Source organism: Falco punctatus (assembly GCF_963210335.1).
Source record: "Falco punctatus genome assembly, chromosome: 1".
In the NCBI taxonomy this organism is placed as follows: domain Eukaryota; kingdom Metazoa; phylum Chordata; class Aves; order Falconiformes; family Falconidae; genus Falco; species Falco punctatus.
The window spans coordinates 111,251,155-111,277,119 of record NC_137580.1 but is presented as its reverse complement, the minus strand read 5'-3'; the positions used below and the strand labels follow the sequence as shown (position 1 = coordinate 111,277,119).

At 43.1% G+C, this 25,965-nt stretch overlaps 1 protein-coding gene across 1 annotated transcript in view; it reads left to right on the top strand.

Moving 5' to 3' along the window:
* Positions 1-821: 821 nt before the first annotated feature.
* ACACA (acetyl-CoA carboxylase alpha) overlaps positions 822-25,965 on the top strand; it is a 135,357-nt gene continuing 110,213 nt past the window's right edge. Inside the window, exons 1-11 of the mRNA XM_080403560.1 lie at positions 822-940; positions 5,455-5,501; positions 7,415-7,667; positions 20,984-21,116; positions 21,740-21,878; positions 22,113-22,222; positions 23,244-23,325; positions 24,542-24,640; positions 25,216-25,322; positions 25,403-25,430; positions 25,903-25,922. Coding sequence (XP_080259686.1) covers positions 7,441-7,667; positions 20,984-21,116; positions 21,740-21,878; positions 22,113-22,222; positions 23,244-23,325; positions 24,542-24,640; positions 25,216-25,322; positions 25,403-25,430; positions 25,903-25,922 — 945 coding nt within the window. The 5' untranslated portion in view covers positions 822-940; positions 5,455-5,501; positions 7,415-7,440. The remainder of the gene's footprint in view (positions 941-5,454; positions 5,502-7,414; positions 7,668-20,983; positions 21,117-21,739; positions 21,879-22,112; positions 22,223-23,243; positions 23,326-24,541; positions 24,641-25,215; positions 25,323-25,402; positions 25,431-25,902; positions 25,923-25,965) is intronic.

Genomic DNA, 25,965 nt, shown 5'->3' with positions numbered 1-25,965 from the left:
TACCCTGGCACTGCTGCCACTCCAGCAGGAAGAGGATCTGTGTGCACAGAGCTAGATCCAGCAGCATTAGGAGTTAAACCTGCATTGCTTAGTCGATTTAAATTTCAGCAGCAATCTTTAAACAAAACTGTAAAAGTAAAATAAGGCAGAAAGGGCAGTTATTTAAATTGCCCATCTGCAGAACGAGTGGCTAAAGGTCAGAGAACGCGCAAGAAACGGTCTGGCAGGGCCGGGCCTGTTGCCGTCCCGGCACGTGTTCCTGTCCGGTGCCCCTGCCGGTGCCCGGGAGGGACCGTGCTGTCGCACGTGGGGCACTGAGCGCTGGGCCGAGGGTCTCGCTGGGTGTGGGGGGTCCTGCAGCCGGTGCCGGGCTCCGCAGCGGGTGGGAGGTTTCGCCTGCCAGGGCGCTGGTGCCTGCTGTCCGCGCAAGGCCTCACCGTCTGTGCCGGGCCCCACGGGAGGCCGGGCCCCACGGGAGGGGGTGCAATGGACGGGGCCCGGCGCCGCGGCCTGGCGGGGTTATGGGGGCGCGGAGCCGCGCCAACCGAGGCGGGGTGTGTGTGTGGGTGTGAGCCCCGCCGCAGCGCCTCCCCCGCGCCGGGAGCCAGTAGGCGCGCCCCGCCGGCCGCTCAGGCCATAGGCGTCTCCTCATAGCTCACGCCCCCCGCGCGCCGCCTGATTGGTCACGCCCCCCGCTGCGTCCCTTCCGATAGCCAATAGGAGCGGCGCGGGGCGGGACCCTGCGAGGGGCGGGGTTAGAGGTGGCTGACCTGAGGTAACCTCCCCCATCACACCACCGCGGCGGCGGGGCGGGCACGGGGGGCGGGCCGGGGGTGGGCCCTCGCCGTGAATGGGGGGGCGGTGCTGCACCCCCGCCAGCTCCGCTGCCCAGCGCCAGGCCGGGGGCTCGCCGCGCCTCCGCAGCGCCCGGCACCCTGAGGTGAGCGCCCCGCCGCCGCGGGAAGGGCCGGAGGGGCCCGTGTGGGCCGGGGGCCGCAGGGCTGGGCGGGGCCGGGGAGCGCGGGCCGCGCCGTGCCGGCCGGCGGGAGGCGGCGGAGCTGTGCCATGTTGTGTCGCGCCATGCCGTGCCGTGCCGCGCTGCCGGCTTTGTCGGGGTGCGGGGCTCGGCTCGGGCTGCCCTGGGCTAGGGGAGGGGGTTTCCAGCGGCGGGGCTGCGGCGCGGGCAGCCGCCCGGAAGAGCCGCCCGGTTTCCTCCCGTGGCGGGAGGGAGGGGTCCCGCCGGAGCCCCGCCGTGCCGCTCCCCGCGGCGGCTGGTCCCGCTGCGTGGTTGGGCTGGGAGCCGTGTGGCCTCCCCGCTCTCCTCCCGCGGCGGGCCCGGCGGCGGCTGCTTCAGCGCGGAGAACAACAAGTTGGTGGTGCCTTTGCCTCGTGCCAGCCACTTAATTCACAAAAAATAAAATCGAGTGTGTCGGAGCCGCCATATCGGCGTGAGGCGCCCGCTCCCCCGGCGTGAGCATCCCGCTTCTGTATTGTCATCCTTCCCCACCTCTGGTGCGATTTCGAGATCTTACGGGAAGAGTTCGGGGCCTGGTTTTGCCGAGGGGCTGAACGGAGCCCTGGGAATGCCTTCTGGAAGATGCTGCGGGGTGCTGACAAAAGATAAAAGTTGTAAAAGCAGATTTGCAGAACAAACCCAATGATTATTGTCGCCTCTCCTTTCGTGGTGTCACTTAAATCATCTTGAGAAAGTTTTAAAACAAAATATACTGTGTTAAAAAAAATATAAACCAAAGTAAAACTGTAGGCAGTTCCAATTTAGCAGGCTGTAAATGTTCTGCAAGCCATTTAAGCGATGCCAAATTCTCTCAAAGACAGTAGAGTTTAGACACAGTCCTGTGTGTTTAGAAATATAGGCTCTTTTATTTGTCTATATGTTCTCTTTGGAAGTGACATAGAATTATTTCACCTGAGGAGACCTAAGAAGCATATATTCCACTTGTATATTTGGCTTTATTTATATAATGTTGGTACAGTAAATCTGAAAACTTAACTAGAACTTCTAACCTGTGGACATTGAGTTTGTGATGAGGTACTTTCAATGCATTAGAGGCGAAAGAACCTCGCAGGGTACTTGATACCTGCTGAGAACAGTTTAGGATGGGAAGTGAAGCAATGCACAGTGATTAGCTGGGAGGCATGGCTCAGGTGGAGCAGAGTTTGAATCATAGCCCACGCGGTTGCGTAGACATACAGGCTGGCAAAGTTTTGAGGCTGAGCCAGTCTTAAAAGGCAGCAGCACCTGGCCTGGTGGAGCACAGGCAGGGAGCTCTGCAGGTAAATGGCTTGATGCTTGGTGGCCTGTCTGGTGCAAAAATCACCTCTTTGCCCTCTCCTGATCTGGAAACTTACTTCTAGTCCTGGTTCAGGTGAGCACGTTGCTGATCTTTTGTGTTCAGTAAAAGCAATTAAGTAGTCAACTTTTTACGCAGATACCATCTATTTTTACTTTGGTTTTACCTTTTTTGTTCCTTTGTTTTCTGCTACCTGTGTTCATTCAGTTAGGGTGGTGAAAGTACAAGTCCATTTAATTGTTTTAAAGTTCTTTGTGTTGATTAGCAATGCCACAGATCCCAGGGCTCTAAACAAGAAACCTTTAAATAAAACTAGTTTTGTTAATTTCCTTTTTATATGACTTACCGATATGTAGAGTCTTTGAAAGAACCTATACCTCTTTTTCACTGAAATAATAATGTTCTCTTCACTAGTGTAGTTGTCTTCAGAATGGGGTGGTTTGAAAAAAACAGAAACTTAATTTCCAGCTGACATTATGCAAGTTTTATGCTGAGGTGTATTTTACGATAATAAAAATGATCTTAAAAGTGAAACTGTAATAAAAACTTTGAAAGTGTAGTATTATTTACATGTGCATTTCACTGTCAAGCCAAAAATTTTACTAATGATAATAGCAGAACTGTGGGGAAGTGAATTGGGCTTTGTTTCACCTCGGGCAAAACCAGGTATGTTATGTTTTGCATTTGAATTGCAGAGTTTTCATTGCTTGTAGTGTGAACACAATTTGGGTCTTAAATACCTTGATATCTGCAGAGCTGGGGAGTTAGTAAAGTGCTGTGTGTCTTCAGACCTCGAATGTGAGCTGGTTTCTTCAGGGGGAGGGAGGACATCGTGGCACAGGTTCTGTGAAGATTCAACTGTGATTATGTGTATTTATGTAACTGAGCAGGCTTAGAGCGCACGATGTGTTTGTTACCTGTTAAATCTTTGCAGGATCCAATTCTCAATCTGTATCTTTCTGTAAATTACAGGGTTTTTTTTCAGTCTCTCTGTAAAAGTTAGCCTATTTGACAGGCTATTGACACCTGTGAAAATAAGTGTGTAGGGGTTGTATATAGTTGAGGATCCAGACAGTTTTCGTGTTTAGGGTCTAGTTCAACATTATTAAAACAAACAGAACATTCACAATGGTTAGCGCTACATGAACATTGTCTTGTGGTCAGTTGAATTCAAGATGCTCGTTAGAAACTACGGCAGTTACATTTCACACAGCAAATACAATATGCAGAGGTTTGGTGAGACTTGTGTATTCTTTTTGCAGCATTGAAATCAAAAGGCTTCTGTGAGGAGATCTCTGAGAAAGTCTGCATTTTATTTAGCCCAGACAATGCTGAAATTAATTTAAATACTAATAACAAACTTCAGCATGCTGAGGGCAAGCTGACCTTAAACGTCTAATTCAATGAGAGTTATCAGCTGATTGCAAAACACTAGCAGAACTCATGACTTTGGGACTGGACTACAAGGGGTCGGAAGTGCACTGGTAAATGGACTTAAATGGGGCTTCATGGATAACTAACTGCTTTTGAACCGAGTTGTACAAACAAGATGTTTGAGTCTAGTTGTTTGAGCATGGCACTGGGGATCAGGAGCCTTGGCATTGGTTTGATGCTTTCTCATGGAGTATTTGAGTGAAACACTTAACTGCTTGTTCCTCTGTTTCCTTCTCTGCTCAGGGGGGGAAAAAAGCCTTGAAACTTGCGTATTAATGTGTAGGTTCTTGAAATCAGAAAAAGTTTTCCTTCATTAAGAGAGGGTTGAAGTTAGTTTGGCTGTATCCCAGATTCTTCAGCGCTGATAATTGTGCCAACAGTAAGTCTGTCTGGATGATATTCTCTAGGAGTCATCTGATGCCAGGATAAATATACATGTAAATATTGTTGTCAAGTTTTTATGTGCAAAAAAAATTTGATTAAATTTTGTGCTTCTAAGCTGTTAAGTCCTGCCCAAGCACTTCAGGTAAAGAAATCTTTCTGTATGGTTTACGTTCTGCATGTCACAGATAGGTCTGCAGACTATAGTCATGCTTCCCCTTCTCCATCTCCACCCTCAAAAAAGGCAGATCGATCTACCCTTTTAATGCCTGTGTCGGACAGATGTTCGTGGATTTTCCGCCATAAAATGGTTAATAACGCCTCTGTAAAGTGAACTGCCTGTGGCCTCAGTGAAACTGGAGTTTGTGGGAGTAGTGATGTCAACACAGGGTTTGATCTAAATAATTCAGTCAAGTACATTCATGGTAAAAGTGCATAAGCCAGTTGGATCAGTTTTTAATTCTCACTTACCGATGGAAAAAAAAGAGCATGGTGTTTATAAATTCCTTGTTGGTGCTCTAACTAAAACTACAATCATGTCCTATTTGTGTTATAATATGGTCCAGTTTTGCTTGTGTGCCGGATGAAAGCTACCATGTTCATATTAAACCATTTATGCTGCATCCCTGTACTTGGCATAACATGGCTATAATTAGCAGGACTGATGAGGTTTTCCCACTGGTTTAGGATGTCTGTGGTGTGACGGTTAAGGGTATCAAAACAGTCCCTTCTGCATAGTGAAGTACGTCCTGGGAGAATGGGGCCCCGAGATAAATGTACCCTTGTCTCATCCTTGTCTGTATGGCTGTATCACAGTTTGTTTTACAGGTAAACTACTGGGGTTTTTCATGTAAAAATATGTCAGCTCTGTCTTTTAGCCACCAATTTTTCACAGAATTTCTAATTATCATTGGGATTTACTCCTGACCATCAAATTCAGCTGAAATTGGCCAGCAGATTCAGAAGTTGACAGAGAACAAGAGTTTGACATAAGTAGGTAGCACTGGCACAAAGTACAGCACAAAGTTTCTTTTAGAACCAAAACTAAAATATATGTGGGATGATCACGTGCGTGCTAACACATTGCTCAGAAGTTGCCAGAACAGTGGACTGGCAGGAGGTGCCACGGCTTGACTTGGACATTGCAGGTTCAGTTCCTGGTTTACTCCATGACCTGGAGCAAGACATCTAGTCTGTTTTGTACCTGTGATTTTTTTCATGACAGTTTTGTGTTCAAAGATCCCTATAGTTGGGAAAACACACACAGAGGAGGAGTAGTAGGAGTAGTAATAATAATAATAACATTTACTTGTTAATTCTTTTCCAGTTCATTTTGGAAGTGGATTACTGCTCAGATTGCAAGAATAACAAGAGGTTAGTGCATTCCTAATTTTATAATGATGTGATTTCCAGCTCTGTGTAGTTATCACGTAAGTGCATCAGAGTTGGGCAGAGCAGGGTCAAATGCTTATTCCCCATCCCACCTGTCTTTGTGCTGTGAGGTGTTCCTTTTTCTCCATCTGTCATGCCCTTTCTCCATTGTAATTATTATTTATTTTAAATTTTGAAGAAAGTGCATTCATTCCCTGTTGGAACAACACTGGATTTTTGATACTCAGAGTTCTCTCCATATTAAGAGGTTATCCTCTCTCTATGTAATAATTGTTTAAAATAGAAAATGGAGACCTGAACTTTTGTATTTTCCTCTGATGACAATAAATCATGCCACTAAGTTTCAATATATTACCACAAAGTAGATACTATCCCCTAATCGACATGGATGATCAGAGACCAAGAGGTTAAAGTCAGGGTGAAGTTTTAGAAGATGGCTGAGCCGGTCTGACAGTTCCCTGCTGCCAAAGAGGGGAGGCTTTGCTTCTGACCCCATCATTCCTTACCAGTATCTTCCTATCCACTCCCTTTGCTGCTCCAATTCCACTTGCTAATCTTGCAGGAAATTACCTTATTTTGTTGGTTGTAGTTCTGCTGGTTTTGTTGAAGGTCTGGAAGCCACCAGAGCTGATGGAGAGCAGGCAGGGGAGGAGAGGGGAAGAGGTGGATATGGATGGAGTAAGACCTTTCACTTTGATAAGGGTGGGTTATTATTTTTGTTAAAGTCATCCTGGGGGTGACTTATCTTCAGACTTGAATGAGCTTTGAACACTGAAGTCTTCCTAAAGTTTAATCTTTTCAGGTTAAGGATAAAGCAGGTGGTGCACAAGCATGTGGAAGAAGTTTAAAAGTAATTACTGCTTATGTTATACCTATTATATGTATAGAGAACTCTTAGGGAATATTTTTTTAATAAAATATTCAGTTAATCATGTAGTTGTTCAGAATCTGTGGATGTTTCTTTAAGTGAAAACTTCAAAGTTACTCACTTTGCCTCAGTTGGAACTTTTCATGCCGCTAAACCCAGAGATAGTAATTCTCGCTTGAGATGTGCTTGAGCTCTTGGCATGGGAAGCTGAGATCATGTTTTGAGCATGCAGTCTTTATGTTCAGCCCATTTTTTTTTCCTCTTCCCCAAGTGTCTGCTGTTGACTGCAGTTGGAGGTGGGCTCGTGTTCTGAACAGATCTTAGGTCTTGCCTAGGCCCACCTGGCTGGCAGGCTGCTGGCCGGTATGCTGTGTCTGCCCTCTGGTGTTTGATAGATCAGCTCAGATTCCTAGAGGAATTCTAAGAAATGAGACGTTTTATGAAAAAATGTGAGAGATGACATGTCTTGCACCTGGCAAGGGCTGGGAAAAGGGCATTTGTGCCAAATCAAATCCATCATTTGAATAGCAGTAAATAATGCTTTGTGCAGTACCTAACACAATGAGTCCCAGCATTCAGATACTGTTGAAATACAAATTTTTAATCCCAGAATTACGGAACGGCTGAGGTTGGAAAGGCTCTGGAGATCATCTAGTCCAACCCCCTGCTTAAGCAGGGTCAGCTAGAGCAGTCTGCACAGGACCAGTCAGGTTTTAGATTTCTAGTCATGTATTTATATGGGATTTTTTTTTAAGTGACTATCGCAGCTTTGTTAAACGAATAGGTTCTGCAACAGATCAGAATGACCAGCTGTTTTGACCTCATAGATCTTGTGCAAACAGACAAGTCAATGATTATAGCAGTTGTAACTATTCTTGATCCTGGATGCCTATCTGGACTCAGCTATGATGTTTTAACATTGCATTTCCTATCAGAAGTGAACCTTACTTTGCCCTCTTCTTTGTCCTGCAATGGCAGGTATTAACCTCAGGCTTTGGGTTTTTTTGCTTTCTTTTGCTCCTTACAGTGCTGAGAGCCCAATTTGTAGGAGCCATGGAAGAGTCTTCCCAACCTGCTAAACCCCTGGAGATGAACCCTCATTCTCGCTTTATTATTGGCTCTGTGTCAGAGGATAACTCAGAAGATGAGACGAGCTCCTTGGTGAAACTGGATCTGCTAGAGGAGAAAGAGAGGTCTTTGTCGCCTGTATCTGTCTGCTCGGATTCCCTTTCAGATCTAGGACTTCCTAATGCTCAGGATGGCCTGGCAAGTCATATGAGGTATGGGTAAAATAGTATTTGGATTCAGTCTTCAGCCTTTTTGCTCCATCCATTCCAAAGATAACCCAAAGATTCAACTTCATATTCAGGTTTGGCTTTATACGTTTTTGTTGTGCCAAGACATCTTTCGGCAGTCTAAGTGACATCTTGTATTTTTATCTGTATCAAAACCTTCTGTTTTCCATTGGTTTTAATGACATATCTGTGCCTAAATTCCTTAAGCATCTTTCAGACATCTCAGCTGTTGAGTGTTGCGGTGGACTTGCTTATACTGCCCGTCTCTTGTCCCGGTTCTCAGAAAATTGAAACATATTGACTGGGGTCTTTGAAATTTTCATTTGTGTACGTCTTTTAGCTGGGCCATGTTTGTTCAGAACAAGGATGTTACTTGCTTTTTGTTTCGGTATGGGGTTTCTGCTTTACATGAAGCAAAGAACTGGCAGTACCTCTGGGTAAGATCAGTGACTCCATATTGCCTGAAATGTTTTTTGTTTTGGATGGAGAAAATTTTATTGGTGGTTAAAGAAAAGATTGGTATCCTGCAAGAGGGTAATAAGACAAGACTAATGTGGTTGGTCTCATGGCTGGGAGAAGGGCTGCTTCATTCCTACTCCAAATTCTTTGATGGCCAGAGTGGCTCAAATAAGCTATGAAGCTGGGCTTTTGAGGTTGTGGTGTTAACATTTCCTTGCCAAAAGGCCACTTTTATTTTTAGTGTTGCTGATTTGCATACCACTAGTGGGATGTGCCCACTAGTGTTTTTCTTTGTTACAGGCTAGGTATCTTCTACTTTTCAGTGTGTGTACAGATCACAGTTTCTCGGTGTCTGATCGGTCTTGCTTCACTCTTCCATGTCCCCTTCATTTGTGTCCTATATTTCAGGAGGTGTGGTGCCCAGACCTGTACACAGGACTGTACCTGAGGCCCTGTCAGTGCTGGGTAGAGTGAGGAGGTATTGTACATGGGGAGCCAGCAGTCTGTGAACAATTGCCACACTGAATATTGATAAAGTTATCTTTTACTAGGTGTAATATTTGCACTTGCCACTACTGAATTGCAGCAACTCTTTTCAGGTTACTTTGCCACCTTGTCAAATTCCTTTAGAATTAGACTCTTGATTCCAGAGCATCTTCAGTCATTCCTAGTATGATGGTAAGCTCATAATTAATAAATTTAAAAATAAAATGTTAGTGTTGGTGTTGGAATGGATCCTTGCCAAAGCCCTTCTTTTTACATCCTTCCAGTTTAATAGAACTCACCATCATCTGAATTTCCGATTACCTGCAGTTTGTGCTTGTTCTATTTGTGAAAACATAGTTTTGGACAGTGTTAGAAGTCTTCGTAACATCCAAATTTACTACAGCAATTGACAGTCCCCTATTTGCAAGCCTTTTTAGCATGTAAGGAAGGAAATAAAATGCGGGTTTTTTTTTTAGGAAAGTTTTGTCCCTGACATCTTCCAACTGGATGTAACTTACTACCTTTTTTGTTTGCTAGTTCCTTACAAATAAGTTGTGACTCTTCTGCTGCCTTTTGGCCTTGGGTTCTCCCAGCAGATCCTGCCAGTGGTCAGAGCCAAATCTAGAAGAACCTTCGCTTGATTTGCTCTTTCTGCCTGCCTTTTGAAAAGGTGTCATCCCCATTCCAGGAACATACAGGACAGTCTGAATCCCACTATAGCTTTTACTGAACAATCCCTCACTTTACTTTTTTATTTTTGAAGAAATGGTCGGTTCCAAAAAGGTTTCTGGCTTTTATTGACCCGTAGTAGGTATTTACACAGTCAGGTAATCCTTTCAATTTGTTCTTCTGTTTCGCTGATTTCTTTGCTTGTGCAGAATAAGGAATATTAATCTGGCCTTTTATTGGTGGTTCTTTAGCAAGACAGCCTCTGAAAACAAATAGTAGCAGACTCTTTGTGTTGGGACAGAAGGGGGATAGTAGTCTGTACTTTACAGAGTAGTTATGGTCACGCTGATGGACATGTTTAACCAGTTGGCTCTAATATAACAGATGTAAAAATCTCAAAGCAAATTTGAAGGGGATTACCTTTCCAAGGACTGCCAGTTATAATTTGGCAGCACAAAAGGTTATTCTGAAGCAGGAAAAGATCTAGCCCTGTAACTGTATATATATTTTAGGAACAGAAGAAACTGGTTAAACACATAACCATTAGTGTGGAAATAGACAATAGGAGAGCAAGAAAATCAAGCAACTTCTAGGACACTCTCTGGCATCGGAGAGCTATAATGCAATAGGTGCGCAACCTTGAGCACCTCTGTTGTAACTTGCTTACTTTGGCACTCTCTTTTGAGGGTACTTGACTTTCAGTTAAATTAGAGGGAAATGCCAATTTAAATAAAAAAGTTACAGCATTATGGCCTGTTTTTCTAAGATAAAGTAACATGAATTGAAATAGTTTTCCAGGATGGTAGTCCCTTTCATCAAAAGATTTCCAGATGATGTTTACAGATGGAGAAACTGAGAGAAAGACAAGTTCAACAACTTGCCTGAAGTCAATCTGTGACAGTGAGTTAATGGAACACAGTTATTCTTGCTTCTAGCTTCCTTTTGGTAGTCACAAAGGTACCACACTTTCTCAAGTGACAGAGATAAATTCATGGGGAGTTCTGTATAGTTTGACTAGTGGGTCAGACAAGGTGCAGGTCCAGGGTAGTGTATCTTTTTGAAAAAGTTGCCAAATTTTGAATTTAAAAAAAAAAAAATTGAAAAAGTTCCCATTTGCTGGTTAGTTTCATACAGGAAATGGTCAGGTAGAGATAGCTTGTCTTTCAGGTGGGGGGCTTTGCTGCAGAGAAGTCCTTCCTAGACAACAGTCTAAAATCCAGAATTTAGTCAGCTGAGTAAAGGAATGTGAGTGTACCTGTAGTAACAGGCATTGCTGCTGCCCTCTTGCTGTTAGACCCCCATAAAAAGTGGTGGCATGTTGCCAGTTCATGAAGCATAGGCCTTTCCCTACACTGGCTTCAGTACCTGAGATTTGCCAGTCTCCTGTCTAAGCTGGAAAGCATTGCTGAGAGCCTTACCATTGGACGGCATTGTGACATCTAATCGATATATCCTGACCCAGCTATCGGTACTCTGTATGCCAACTCATGTTTCTTTATTTGACCATGCAGAATGCGTGTGCTGTGTTGTTCCATCTATCACCTTATTGATCTTGTGAAGTGTTTATGCTGTTGCTAAAGACAGTTTTGCTGGGACAGGTTGTACAATATAGGCTTCCATACTACTAGAGATCTATGAAAACCTTTGATTGTGCCAGTTGGCTGCTACTATATAGGATTGAGAAAGCCACGCAGTGATAATGAACTTTAAATTGGTGTGTGGAACATCAGTGCTCAGCAGAAATTGTGTGTTGGAAAAGTAACCACGTAGTTCTTTTCTTGCTTGTAGTTGTGCTTTGTTTGAAGAGTATCAGTAATAAAAATCATGTAAATGCCTTCCTCACTCTCATGGTTATAGCATCTAACGTTGGAAACAAGCTTCCTTGAAGAAAATACTCTACTTGTGTACAGTTTACATCAACAAAATCTACTCTTTGTTGCATTTTGTACCTTTATGTAATAAACCCAAGCATGTAATTTTTTCTTAATCTTTTTGCTTCCAGGTGTAACTGTGTTGTCTTTGAGTTCAGAAATTTCCATCAGCACTTCCAACCACAGGAAGCAGCCCTGCTGGGATACAGTTTTTGCTGTAGTGTAGTGAGCGGTTAGGCAGTTGCTATGCTGCTCTCTGAAGTTTTAGTGGTAAATGAAGTAGGTTGGAAAATACTTTGGGTCTGTTTCTTTTGTTTAATAAATTGTTCTTGACTATTGCTGAATTTAATTCCTAACTTCAAAGATGGTATCTTAGTATCACATTCTTGTTTAAAATAGAGTAAATCCTGTGTGTCTTCTGGTTTTGTAAGTAATGAAATAGGTGTACAGAGTCGCCTGATAATCCACTTGCATCAACTGGAAGCAAAATTTTTTGAAGTACCTCAGCTGTTACCTCTGATATTAAGCCACAGAGACTTTATCCCTTAGCACCTAATGCTATTTGGACTTCCCATTAAATAGTCTAAATAAATTATTGAGATGCTTAAGAAGAACTAATAATCTATTAAAGTGATTTTGGAAGAATGCCCAAATTCTAGTCTAGACAGTAGTTTGTTGAGTATGCCCAGACTGGCCCTGGGACAGAGTGCCTGCTTAGAAACCAGTTGTAGAGCAATTGCACAGGAGTACTGAAGGTAACAAAGGATCCTTTTGAGCTTGTTCTGAATTTTAAAAAATTCCTTTCCAGTCCAACTCTTTGTGGTTAGGAGGTAACATTATAGAGCATTGATCTTGTAAAACTCTTAAGTGCCGCTTTAGTGTCTGCAAGGCTGATGCTTTTACTGCTGCGTTCAAGACCGGTCCAGCTGCATCAAAAGGGATTTCTCCTTTGCTGAAGTGATTGCTTCCTGTTCGAGGCTTTCTGCTGGAGTTGAAGGCTGCTCCTCTTGCTCTGCTGCTTGTGCTATCAGTTGCTGTGGAGGTTTACTTGCATGGGTTTGTGTCTCGTGGACCAGAAGGCCTGTATTGAAACTGGAATGGCATGCTGCTTGCTGAGACATTTTTATTTGTATATGATCAATTGCTATTGGCTCAGCAGATGAGGAGAGCGATACTGTTGCATGTTTCTTCAGGTTACTGAAATAAAGCTGTGCATCTTCAAGGAACCCCTACAAAACAAAGGATTTAGTTCCTTGTTACCATTGCTGCCAGCGAGTGATGTTGTGATTTATATTTTGAACTTCATCCACCTGGAGTGAAAAGTTGAATTTCCTCCTGTATCTGTTGAAAAAGAGGAAGCTTGTAAGGTGTTTTGGGTTCCTAGCTGTTTCTGGTTGTACTGATAACCTGTGAATTACAACTTTTTTCTTCTCTGAAAGCTACTCTGTTCAGTGAACAGATAGACTCTAAAGGACTCTGATTCTGCATACCTTTCAAAAGTAGCATTCTTCTTATTTTGGTGTGACCGGTGTTTTCCTCCCTTTGACCTCAGTTAACATGGGAAATGTCATCTCTAAATTCAGTAATTTGTAGGGAGATTTTGCAGAGATCAGCTGGCTGAGATACCACAGCAGTGACAATGTCTCCTAGTTGCTTATCTGATATTTCTAATTGGAAAGATAATGAAGTATGCTTTGTCCCTATCGGAATACTTTAGGGCCGCCTCCTGTATTTTGCTGAGTGCCCTTGCTTTTCACTCAGATTGGGACATGTAGCAAAGGCATTCGAAGACAAGCGCTTTTGTAGAATCCCCTGTCAGCCTAGTGCTTGTATCTTCAGTGGCCACAGGAAAAGCTATCGGTGACTGTAGGCTCGCAACAAATCTGGGAAAAGAGGAAGTGTCATTAAACCTATTGTAGGAAGGTAAGCAAAGAGTCTTTAGGCTAGGGAGTAATTTGGATCTCTTGACTCTGTATCTACCCCGTTATTTCTGGTTGTTAAAAAAGGTACAGTCTCTTGTTCATGTAGATCAGATCTGTTCAACAGTTGAATTTTGTCAAAGAGCACTGGGAAGGCTCCTTGCCAAAGGCTTCAGTTCTGCTCTCTTCTCAGTTGCAGAACTGTCTTTTACTGTTGTTAATAACTTTTATCTTGGTGGCAGGGCTTGACCTGGAGTGTGTTAGGCTGTTGCTACAGGAACGTGGAATTTTGTACTTCGTGAGGATGTAAAAGTAAAGATCTTTCAGTACTTTGTGATTTTAGGAACTGGAGGACAGCTATCAATTTTATTTAACTTTAGCTATTTATTTGGATTGACATTTGGATTTACTGGGTATTTTTGAGGAGTGAAAACCTGGTGCCATGGGTCTAAGCAGGAAGGGCACAATGGAGAAATGGGTTGTGAAAGATAAATTTGAAGGAGGAGGAAGGGGCTTGGGGCATGTGGAAAGCTAGAGGCTAGTCAAGCGTGAGACTCATAAAGTTGAGTGCAGAATACCTTGGAAAGAACAGTCAAAGGGAGTGGGGTATGTTGAAGAGCCTCAGGTCTGAAGTGGTTTTGATCATAATATGTTAGAGTGTGTGATCCGGAGGAGCTCAGTGAGCTCTAAATCACTGGGTTCCCTCCCATAATTACAGCTGTGATGTTGCTTTGGAACTTGCAAGGAACATGAGTGATTTGGTGTGTGCATCGTGTGGGTATGGTCCAGTTTAAAATGCACATGGCATGGCAGATAAAAAGCCAGGTGTGTGGTTTAGGAAAAGAAAATACCTGACAAACAAGTGTCTCAGCACTTAAAATCTGCAGCTGTTGCAGCTGTTGGTACTTGGTTATTTGAGAGGAAGAATCCTAGCAGCTTGTGCCAGTTTGAGCTCCGTAGTTTTGGAACCAAAGTTACTGCTTTAGGCTAAAGACCTGCCTTGATGGCTGTTCAAAATCTGTGTGAGCATGAAAGTCAATTTACTTAGCCAGGCAGTAGGGAGAGGGTTGGTTTTGGGTTTTTGTGCTGCATCCATTATTTAATTTCCTGAAATCCTTAGGCTTGATCCTTTGTCAGAGCTACACAGAGTTTCTTTCTTACTTTAGTTAGTTATAGGTTGAAGCACTGCATTCAAGCTGACTGTTCTGTCTCTTTAAAATTGCAGGCAAAACCTGTCTTTGAGTAAGTCCAGATTGCTGCCTCCCAGTGCCTATTACCAGAGACATAGTGAACTGTTTACTCCGGCTGCAGAATTTTGCATTGCTTGCCGGACTACAAATATGCTTGCTCTTTCTCTCTGCCTTTTTGTGAAATAGGTTGCAAGGGCAGATCTAAAATTGGAGCAGATCTTAGGGATGCTTCAGCTGCCTTGAGTCTTACCACCCAGATCAAATACATGTTTGCATCAGCACTTACATATTTACAAAACAGCCCAAATTGATGATCAGAGCTGCCCTCTCTTCACACCCTTTACAGGCCAAATCTGGAGGAAAAAACCCCACCGTTCTCGGTGTGTGTGTGTGCGTGTGTGTATGTGCTGCAGTCTCCTTAAGGCTGCCTTTCAAACAAGCCAGCTAATGCATCACTGCCTTTGGAATAAACTGCTACGTCACTGATAGCACTTGGCATGTTACAGTGCTGGGATCAATGCAGGCTCCTAGCTGCGATGTGCGTCAGGTATGTGTCTGTAATGAATGCTTTTTTTCTTGGAGGCTAGAACAAGAGAACCGCGCAGGCTTTCCTTTTGTCTAACAGCAGGCCTGGGGTCTGAAGAGGGGGATGGTTTTCATATGATGTTTGCCATTTGGGTTCTGAGTAGTATTATGTTTGGGAAATGAGCTTTGTGGAGTCTGTGTGTTTGATGGTAAGTACTGTATCAGAATGACACATCCTTGTGTAGCGTGTTTTTGTAGGGATGTTGCAGCAAATCGTGTCCATTGATTTCATAGCAGTGAATTCAGCTGGTAGAAGGCACAATGAATATTTTTAACCAGTGCTGAAGCTGCTCCTCTAACATGAAGCTGCGTGTATATGTAGGATTTGCTTCCTTGTGGCTACAATGGTCAGAAACTGTTTGGATTGGGTCTGTGAGTGGCGTTTTTTGGAGAACAGGAAACCATTTTCATAAAACCTGAGAAGTGAAATTTCAATTATACTATGTATAAATGCTAATCTTGAATTGGGATCAAAAACTGAGGAAATCTAATGGAACCACAAAGCATGCAAGTGTTTTATTTTGAAAATGATGGAACATGCCATTTAAATGCTTCATGAAATACATATCCAGTAGAGTCACTGAAAGTCTGTTGGGTTTTGCTGGTCTCACATAGTGATGACCAGAAGAGAAAGTGACACATTTTTATCAAGCAGAGCCTGTAGGTTTGTGATTCTCAACCCTTATGATGGCTTGTTCGGAACTGGTGAAATGGTGAGTTAGTGGTAGCCTCCCTGCAGAGATGAAGGGAAGTAGGAGCCTGGAGGACCTGGGAGAGCTGACTTCCGTGGCCGGAGTCGTGTGTGCTGGATGTGGGAGGCAGGGACTTTGAGTTTGCTCCGGTGGGCTGGGAGCAGGGATCTGTGTCACACCCGGGTAAGATGAGAGTCCTCTCAAGATAGAGCCAGTGCTGGAAAATATTTCAAGATAAGTTGTTTTTTTTTTTTTTACATACTTCTGTTTTTAAAATTAATTAAATGGGAAATTTCTGGTGTACTTCACAGTTGGGTAGTTTGAGTAGCTCTTTAAGGAGGAAAAAAGGCTGACAGGTGAGAGAGGCATTTAGTTATTGGGTAGATATATAATGCTGGATGGTTTTTTTGTTTAAACTGTTCTTTCCCTGGTATTTCTTGTCTCTGCTGTGTAGTGAAGTGATTTATTTCCAGTTTGACTGCTGCCTTCACTGCCACAGTGTGTCGCTGTCCCCTTTAGCCTTCTGCTGGCAACGCTTGAAGAAATTGGATATGCACAGAATTGTTTGCCTGCAGTTTATCAGACACATGGCACTTGCTGTTGGTCGTTGCTCCTATCGCCTGTACTGTTCTTAGTTCCCTGTCTCCTGCCATGACCTCACCTTGCCTGTCAGGGCTCAAGGTTGCATACTGTCCTCATGTTAATGTGACACTTTTTCTCTGGCTATTTGTTCCTTGTTTTGAGTGATCCTCTCCTGGGTGATTGCATGGCTTTTGCTCATACTCTTGGGATGTTTGTGCATCAGATAATAGCAATGCTACCTGGATATGGCCCTACACCAGGACAGACCCAAATGTTGTGACATTTGAAAATGTAATCCAGTTGCTGTGTCTAGTTCCAGTCCAGATTTGATCATCAGTGCGTCGCTGCAGTCATTGCCTTTGCTTATCCAGTCCCTGCCCCCAAATTTGCAATTTACGTTTTTGCATGTGCTCAATACTGAGTAAACACTCTGCTTCCTTTCTCCAGTGATGTTATTGGACCCTGCAGTACTTTAGCACTTTGCTTGTGAGGGTATTTATTCTTACAACACTTGGAGTGATCTCATGTCCATTTTTTAGGTGGAGAAACAGAGGCACAGAAAAGTGACTTGTCCAGGGTCTCCCAGCTTCCAAGCTGGCATCCAGTGTGACCTGTTGTCTCATGTCTGGATCACCACTATGCTCTGTGTGCCTGTATGAACAGTGGCACTCACTTTCTTTGCTGCAGCCCTGGAAATGCTTTCCTTGTCACCTTTCCGTTCCTCCTGAAAATGTGGTATTAAATCCTACATGTTTATTGAATTCTTCATGCAAAATGGCCCCTGTAGTTGCTCCTTTGCTTGCTCTTGCAAAAGTAGCTGCTGCTGAGGTGCTTGCCTGCTCCCGGCGCAGTCATGCAGCCAGCAGTGCAGAGTTCCTCAGGATGCTGATGCTGCACATGGGGAAGCTGTGCAGTCTCCGTTTGCTTGTGTGTCCCCAGTTGTGGGGAGCATGAACTGGGGCTGGCCATTGCTGGGCACAGCCACCATGCGTCGTGTGGGCTGCAGCACTGGTGCTGTGCGTTAAGCCTGATTACATAACCTGTAGATAATTTTCTCTCTTTCCTGATCAGCTGCTTTCCTCTGAATGCAGAAGAGGGAAGCTGCTACCCTCTGTGCATGCTGCGTCACAGGAAGAGTGACTGAGAGGGGTGGTGTAATGCAAGGGACAAAGGTTAAAAGATTGAAGCAATCTGGGGAATGCCACTGCACAGCCGCGTGAGTGCAAGAGGCTCTGTGCAGCTTTCTCCTGCTGGATTTTGAGCTGCAGTATTGAAAAAAATAAAATAGCAGCTACACTAGACCAGTCGTAAGCAAGCCCGAAAGCTCTTAATTCCTTCACTGAGACAGCATGGAGGATTCTGCAGAACAGAATCAGGAAATGAGATATCACATGCTGCAAAGGTAAGAATTACAGATATGATTGTCTTCTCATAGCAGCGACTGTTTTGGAGTGAGGCAGCTGGGCACTCTGTACTGGAGTTGCATACTGATGTTTTTCCATATTAATTTTATCCTCTGAAACCTTGCCAGTTACTGTGAGCTATCTGTGCATGCAGTCTGTAAGAAAGATGCTAAAATACATCTTAGTTGGGGGATCAGTGTTTAAAAAGTTTGAGATTCTGCACAACTTCTAACCTCTGTAAACTCTGAAGGACAGATGAGGATTCTGAAAGTTCCTGTGTAACAAAACACTGCGGTTGTGATCTGGTGATTAATAGGGATGACTGTTACTAACTCAGCATTTATTCTGTTTTGTTTAGAGATTTGTTTCTTCCTGCTGCCCAACTTCTACCTCATCTTACCCTGCAAAAAAAGAAGAAAACCCAAACAGCAACCCCCCCCCCTTCTGTTTTGATTTTAATGTGCAGCCTGTGGTTATTAGTAAATAAACTTAATGTTCTTTGTATGCTTACTGTCACAAATCAACTGAACTATACTTGCTTATAAACAAGTGTTTGTGCACTCTTCTGGTTGATAAACCTTTGGTTTTTTTGACATTTTATCTGTAGCAGTATCTTTATGTGCATAGTAATTTCAACTTGGCAGGATAGTTCATATTCATACACGCTCACAGATTCTGACCCCAAGATTTTTCCTTTTTCTGTTTTTGTTGAGACTGCTCTCAGTAAACCTGCAATGAATAAACCTGTCTCACTTTTTAGACTGTGCTCCTTCCTTGCCATGCCATTGATACTGACCCTCTTTAAATACAAGTAGAAATTCAGCCTTAACTACAGCTTTCTTCTTTTCCTTGCCTGTTGGCTCCTGCCCTTGACTTCCTGGGCAGAGATTATCACAGAGCAGTTTGTGAACTCCTGTTCATAGGAATAGGTTTTAAATTCACTAACAATGTCCACCTCTGAAAGTGCAGCTCACTGGAAGGAGGGAAAGTACACAGAGGAAGAACCTTTGCACGCTTAAGTTGTTCTTAGGCTCTTCTCTGGATATCAGCTGGCAGCTCTTCTTTGAGATAAGTTACTAGACTGGATATACTTTGGGATGACCTAGTACAGCCATTTATATGTCCCAGAATATCACTGGGAGATAGGCATCTGGTTTTTACCATGCTTTAAAATCCTGTATTTCCCATTATCTTTACTTCTCCCAGTCTTGGCTTCATGGATCGCCTCAAAGTCTCTCTTTGCTGTGCTTAGAACAGGTTTTCACTTCCCAGTTAAGCTTAATGTTTGCAAGACTGTAACTTGAAGTTCTCCACCAGCATGGCCATTTGTCATGGGAATATCTCATGTGTGAGAGAGAAAGATCGATGTGTTAACACAGAACACAGGGTCTGAATTTCAAGTGCTGTAAATATGCTTTCTTGCTGTTCTGGAAATCCTCACAAAGTCAGGGTTGTGCCACAGCAGGATGTCACAGCCGAACTAGATGGTGTGTGTGTGAAGGCAGAGAGGAAGGGGAAGATCCTCTCCATCTTATGTGTGGTAGATAAACGCGTCTTTATGGTCAGATCTGGGCACTGATCTTGCCTTATCTGAAAGATCACCCTTTGTTCTAGCACAGTTCTTGGTTGGTTATATCAAGATTTGGCATTTACCTTTTGGAAAAGGTTGTGCTAGATGGCATGGGTCAAGATCCTTTTTGTTGATGTGTACTGCAAAGCACAGTGTAGTCTGTGTTAGCACCATGATTTTTCACAGGAAAGATGCATAAGAGAAGAATCTGGATTTAAACTAGATACTAGCTACAGTTTGTTAAGGCTTCTTTCATCAGAACATTTTTTAGTCAAAATACTGGTCTGTGGTGTTACTATGCTCCTGAAGAAGAGCTAAGGAGGGTCTGCATTCCAGATGGATAACTCTTCATAGCCATAACGTATTTATGAGGGAATGTGAGGGGGGGGTCTGTGTGTTTCCTCTCAGGCTGTCACCAAGTACCTCTTAACAGCAGGTCATTTAAACCAGGATGCTCCACAGGGCAGTGAACCTCACAGGTACAGCTCTTCGGCTACCTGACCTTTCTTGCTGGCTGTGTTTATAAAAGGAGACTTCTAGATGCTGTGCACGGCTTGGCTTGTCCTTGGATTGGTTTTCCCTTCATGTCCTCCCCGAGCAACTCCAGTTGCTTTCTACCATGTCCCATCCCATTTCCCAGGGGAGTTGCTCAATGGTAGCAGTGCTTCAGCAGCTGATTAGGCCAGAGGGTTCTGATGGGTTTCCATGGCCAAAGGGCAGCTAGCAGGGCCCCTGTGGCTCCTGGGGACAGATGCTACCAGTTACACAGCTGCTCAAATGGTATTGATCCCCTTGGTCGCTGGTCTTTCCAAAGCATTGAGTAGTTTTTAAAATAACTTCCTAATACTCATCTCTCCTTCCTACAGAAAGGTTCTGTAATCCTGTGTGGTGGCAGGGGTAAGGGCTTCGGTGTGTTCATGGGAAAGGAACCTGTTACGAAAAGCATACTAAATACAGAAGGAAAAATGGGCAAACTGCGGGGTGACCCGAGAGATAAAGCTTCAGGGGCTTTAAAATAAAAAGTATCTTGCTATTTCCCCAGTCATGCTGCACTATGGTAGACAACACAGTGTGAAGAGTAGGTCTTTGTTTTTCTGTTGAGTTTCATCTCACAATATCAGTTTTGTGAATTTTAGCAAATCAAGTGCTGTAGTGCTTGTAAAAGCAAAGGGTGATTTATGCATATGTTACTTCTGTGGAAGCTGAAGCCTAAGAAAGGGAAGTGACTGTCCCCTTCCCACACAGAAAAGCAGTGGCAGAACACGGCATTGATCTTGTCAGACACAAAACTGGCTTTCGCTGTTTGTGGTAGAACTAACGTGACTGATTTGTCCTCTAGCTCTCAGAAATTTTGAGGAGGACATGAAAGATTGGATGGTGGAAAATTCTTGCAAAATGATTTCAAGTAGCCAGTCACAGTCTCTAGTTTGCAGCTGGAGATGTGTTTGCTGTGGTTCCCCATGGGATTTCCCTACAGATTCTGATCTTGGTAGCTTGTTTTACCAAAGCCAGAAAACGTTGTTGTCATTTTCCAGCTTTCCTATATGAATTGAAAGCAGTGTGGTGGAGCATTGTTGTTCTGTGTTGGGCTGCAATATACAGTGAATGTGTTTACCAATTTCTGTATTAGCAGAACTGGAATTTCTCCAGATAACCTAGCTTTTGCAGAGAGATAATGGAAAGGCAGTTAAAACCCAGTCATCCCTGGAAAAGCTGAGGACCAGGCCGTGGTGGTCTGGAGGCAGGGAGTGATTCTGCTTGTCTGCTTGGGGAGTATGGTCAAGGGGAACTTTACAAATTATTCACATAGCTTTTTCTATTTGTGTACATCTGCACTGCCAAGTTGCTTTTTTTTTCTGTCTCCCACAACTTTAGGCCCAGTATGTCTGGTTTACACCTTGTAAAGCAAGGCCGGGACAGGAAGAAAGTTGATGTGCAGCGGGATTTCACTGTGGCTTCTCCAGCAGAATTTGTTACGCGTTTTGGAGGGAATAAAGTTATTGAAAAGGTAAGTTACTTTAGCGTATTGCATTTTGTTCCCTTCTCTTGAGCTATGACCTCTCTCTGTATAAGGCTGTACATTGCAGATATCAAAATATTAATATTCCTGAATTTGAATGTTGTACTTTGGCCTGTCATCGTTGTTTTTCCATTTTATTTTATATGCAATAAATAAGGATCTCATTGCTCTAGATTAGTGTGACAGAAAAAAATTTCTGAGTGAGCTAGAGCAATTCTGCTGATAGAGAATGATTTATAGACAGATGTAACAAAAGTAGACTGGAAAAACACTAAGAAATGTATTTAAAATTACATAATCATTTAATGGATGAGGTCCCTTCCTTTCAGGTACCATAAGTTTTAGCCGCTCATTATGCCTATTCTCATGTGTCCTTCTGCTCTTTAATCCAAACAAAGCATAATGCATTAAAATCGTTATGGTGGAGCAAGAGCTGTTTTCTAAATTGACTGATGGGCCATTAAATGTTCTTGCTGGATTGAATGCTGGCTAACAAAACTGCATAGCCCCAAAACTGGGTGAAGAGTCTGCAGAGAAAAAACTGTTTTCATTATCATTTCGTGTTTTGTGCTATTTAGACTGTATTTCATCCCTGCTTCTAACGTACTCAGGTCCTGATAGCAAATAATGGCATTGCAGCAGTGAAATGCATGAGGTCCATCCGGCGGTGGTCCTACGAGATGTTTCGAAATGAGCGAGCAATCAGATTTGTTGTCATGGTGACTCCTGAGGATCTGAAGGCAAATGCAGGTGAGCTGCGAAGGCCAGTGAAGGTGCACAGCCCACTCCTTGCACAGGGATGTGTGTCCACAGGGATACAAGAGGTGCAGTGTGGGTATCCACTGCATCACCTACCGTTCTGTCAAGTAACAGATTTCTCTGGAAGAAGGTTAAGTACTTCCAGTACTGTAGATTTAGTGAGTTATAGACCAAGTACCGTTTATTAGATTTGCAATCTAAATGAGACCTTCTTTGTGTTTACAGAGTATATTAAAATGGCAGATCACTACGTCCCAGTTCCAGGAGGAACAAACAACAACAACTATGCAAATGTGGAACTCATTCTTGATATTGCTAAGCGGATTCCAGTGCAGGTGAGAAGTGTCAAAGATAGTTTTTGAAACAGGAGGTAACACCGAGCAATCTTCTCTCCTTAAATAATGAGTTGTATCTGGGGAGAAAGACAGGTCAAAGAAATTGAAATTGCCAACCTATACTGTCACCAAAAGGCAAGCGTATTACAATGCAGTGGATTTTCCAGTATGAATGTCTGCATGAGATGCAAAGCTCCTGTCATGGTTTAACCCCAGCTGGTGACAAAGTGCCACAGAGCTGCTTGCTCACACCCTGCTGAGAGATGGGGAGGAGTATTGGGAAGGAATGTAAAACTCAAGAGTTGAGATAAGAACATTTTAGTAATTGAAATAAAATAAAGTAAAACCAATTATAATGAAAAGGAGGGAGAAGGGGAAAGGAACAAAATCCAAAGGGAAGGAAGAAAAGGAAACAAGGGATGCACAATGCAGTTGCTCACCACCCACTGACTGGAGCCCCAGCCACCCCCCCAGTTTGTATACAGAGCAGGACATTCTGTGGTATGGAGTATCCCTTTGGCTAGTTTGGGTCAGCTGTCCTGGCTGTGTCCCCTTCCAGTTTCTTGTGCCCCTCCAGCCCCCTCGCTGGCAAGGTCTGAGAAACTGAAAAGTCCTTGACTTAGTGTACTAACATTACCTAGCAACAACTAAAAAATCAGTGTGTTATCAATATTGTTCTCAGACCAAATCCAAAACACAGCACTGCACCAGCTACTAAGAAGAAAATTAACTATATCCCAGCTGAAACCAAGACAGATCCTTCCACCTTTTCACTTCCATACACTTAGTTCCTTTTCAACAGTTTGCTGCGGCAGCCTTCTTTGACTTGTCTACAAGATGCAAAACTAGCCCTTTAAACGAAGCACATGGCGTAGTTCAGGAGGCTGGTCTGGCTTATGACTGTTATGAGGCTGTTTTCAGTGAGGAAAAGAAAGACTTGAAGTATCTGCATGCTTTCTATTTCTGCTCACATGCTTCTTTTACTAAAACAAAGAGTGAATTATGTTATTTTCTTCTGCAGGCTGTGTGGGCTGGCTGGGGCCATGCATCTGAGAACCCTAAACTTCCAGACCTTCTCCACAAAAATGGCATTGCTTTCATGGGTGAGGAGATATAGTTCTGATATAATGTCTAGTCCTTATTTTAAAACGTGTAGGTTTAGTGATGTAGAAAATGCTGAGCCTAAGAGTGCCGTGAGGTATGGTTTACAAGTGCAAGATTGATGATAAATTCTTTACAGTAGTCAGAGCAACAGACTATGCTGTCTAACAGTTGGCTGTCTTCAGCCATCGAGACTAAGGAAACTAGGTAAGCTTTGGACATATGCTGGAAAATAATTCTTGTACAGGAGAATTGGCAAGTTCTCCAACATATCTTTGAATATCATGAGATACAAAATCAGAAAAGATTCCTGTTCAAGCAGATGTTTCAAAAGCTGAATGTCCCTTTGAAGAGGGTGTTTGTAGTTCAGTTTTATGGAAAGAGTGGAGTTTTATGTAGACAGTACACGAAGTTTGTGATCTAGTTAGCACTGTAGTTAACCAAGTGCTGGAGATGTTTAATGCAGTAAGCCTCATCTCCTGAACCACATGGATCTGAATATTGGATAAGGTTTTGGACACATGCAGTATTTATCACAAGTCCATCTTTAGTTTTAAAAGTCATGGTCTGAACATAGCCTGAGGATAGCTGTACCAGGACTTCTGGCATATCTTTTTGTCTATAGTGTGTTGAGCCATAACCACAGAAATACTTTGGACCTTTGAAGAGGAGTGGATTTAAAAGCTGTATTTTAATTCCAGTTTAAATCTCTTACCAATCATACACTACAGCCCCATGTGAGCCACGTTTCAAATAAAATCAGAACACTGAAATATTATTCCGGCAGTGTGTGGTATGCACACTTAGTTCCAGTTACTAGTACCTGTCATCCCTTTGAGGGCAGGACCAGCTTGAGGACACATGGACAGAGAGTGGTGCTTGCAAGCTGAGTGTGCCAAGACTGCTTTAACACAGTGGGCACTTAACAAGCTATTGTGATGTGCCAGTGGTTGTATTGCTGTAGTTTCAATTGCCTTTTCCTCCTCTTGGTCAAAAGTAAAAGCAAACTACTGTTTCCTTTTAGTTTCCTGGCTGATGCAGCTAATGCTCCATTTGGTTCAGAAATGTTCATTCATACCAGTTAAGATGTGGCATGCAGCAACCCTGCTAAGAGTATTTATTTATCCCTCTTCCAGGGAACCTGAATTAGTCTTCTGGACATTTCTCCAGTGTCTGATATCTCTTGTGTCTCTCATGCATTGTTTTTGCTCTTTGCAGGTCCTCCAAGCCAAGCAATGTGGGCCCTAGGAGATAAAATTGCTTCTTCAATAGTGGCTCAGACTGCTGGCATTCCAACCCTTCCTTGGAGTGGCAGTGGTGAGAAAGAAGTTGTCCCGTGTTTTATCAAGATCATTCTAATCTTTTTTTCTTCAACACATCTAATCTTTTAGAAGTGTCTGTGCACAAAAAGGTGTTCCAAGAGATGTTCCATCCATTTAAGGTTTCAAATTGGTCTTATCCGAGACTTAGACATAGTGACTGATTTATATATGTCATGTCAGGTAAAATTTACATGTTGTGTAGCATGCTGTTAGTCTAACAGTACAGCTGTAATATCTGGTATTTCTGTAGCCTTTACTTTTCTAGCACAGAGCGTGTCGTTTTGGAGTACACAAGCCAATACATGGAAGCTTTGTGGAGTTTCAAAAGACTGTAAATAACTTGTTTCTCAGAATTGCACGGGGTAAATGGAGGATGTAATTCATTGGATGAAGAGATCCACTCCCCAGAAAACAGAAATATCTGTTTACATTCTGTGTTCTGTTTTTTAAATGCTTCCAGAGTAGTTCTTGTGGAACTATGGCTGCTGTTTTTTTCACCAGTGTCTGATGTGTGAGGTCTCACTGAGCCTTGCAGCAGAATGAGCTAAGAAGATAATGCTTATGTTTCAGGTCTTCGAGTAGACTGGCAGGAAAATGATCTTCAGAAGCGTATCTTGAATGTTCCTCAGGAACTATATGAAAAAGGCTACGTGAAAGATGCAGATGATGGACTGCGGGTATGTGGCTAATGTCTTAGAGGTATTTGAGGTCTTGCTGCATACGTACCTGGAGAGACCAAGAGGTTCTCTATTTATAGGTATGGGAATACAAACTAGAACTAGACCGTCAGCCTCACAGAACTAAGTCTTGGAAATCAAGAAGTGACATTTCACATATCATCTTTGGGCCCAGCCTGCAGAATTAGGAGAAAGAGACAACGTACTGGAACAAAGTTGCATTTCATTAAGGACTCTCTTCTGGGTTTTGTTTAATGCAGGAACAAGGTGTTTTTAATAAAGACCCATGACCTCACATTTGATTTTGTCTTTTTTTAAGTTTCTCTTTGAGGAAGATTTCTAGAATGGGAGATACTCCTAGACAATATAGGATTTGGGAGTTTTCCTTTGGAAAGAGAGAGGGTGGACTATGTAATTTTTTCTGTGTTACCCAGCTTAATGATTTTCTGTATTATACAAAACACTTCTCTATGGGTTTATAAATTTAAAGGTGTGAAGCACTGACAAAAGATTTTGTGATCACTTTGAGAGGCTAGAGTTCTCTGTAGTCACAAAATCATGCTGATTTTTTCAACTACAGGTATTCTCTCAGACTGGAATGTTTGTTTTCTATCCCATTCATGTCTTGGTTGCTAAATGGTCA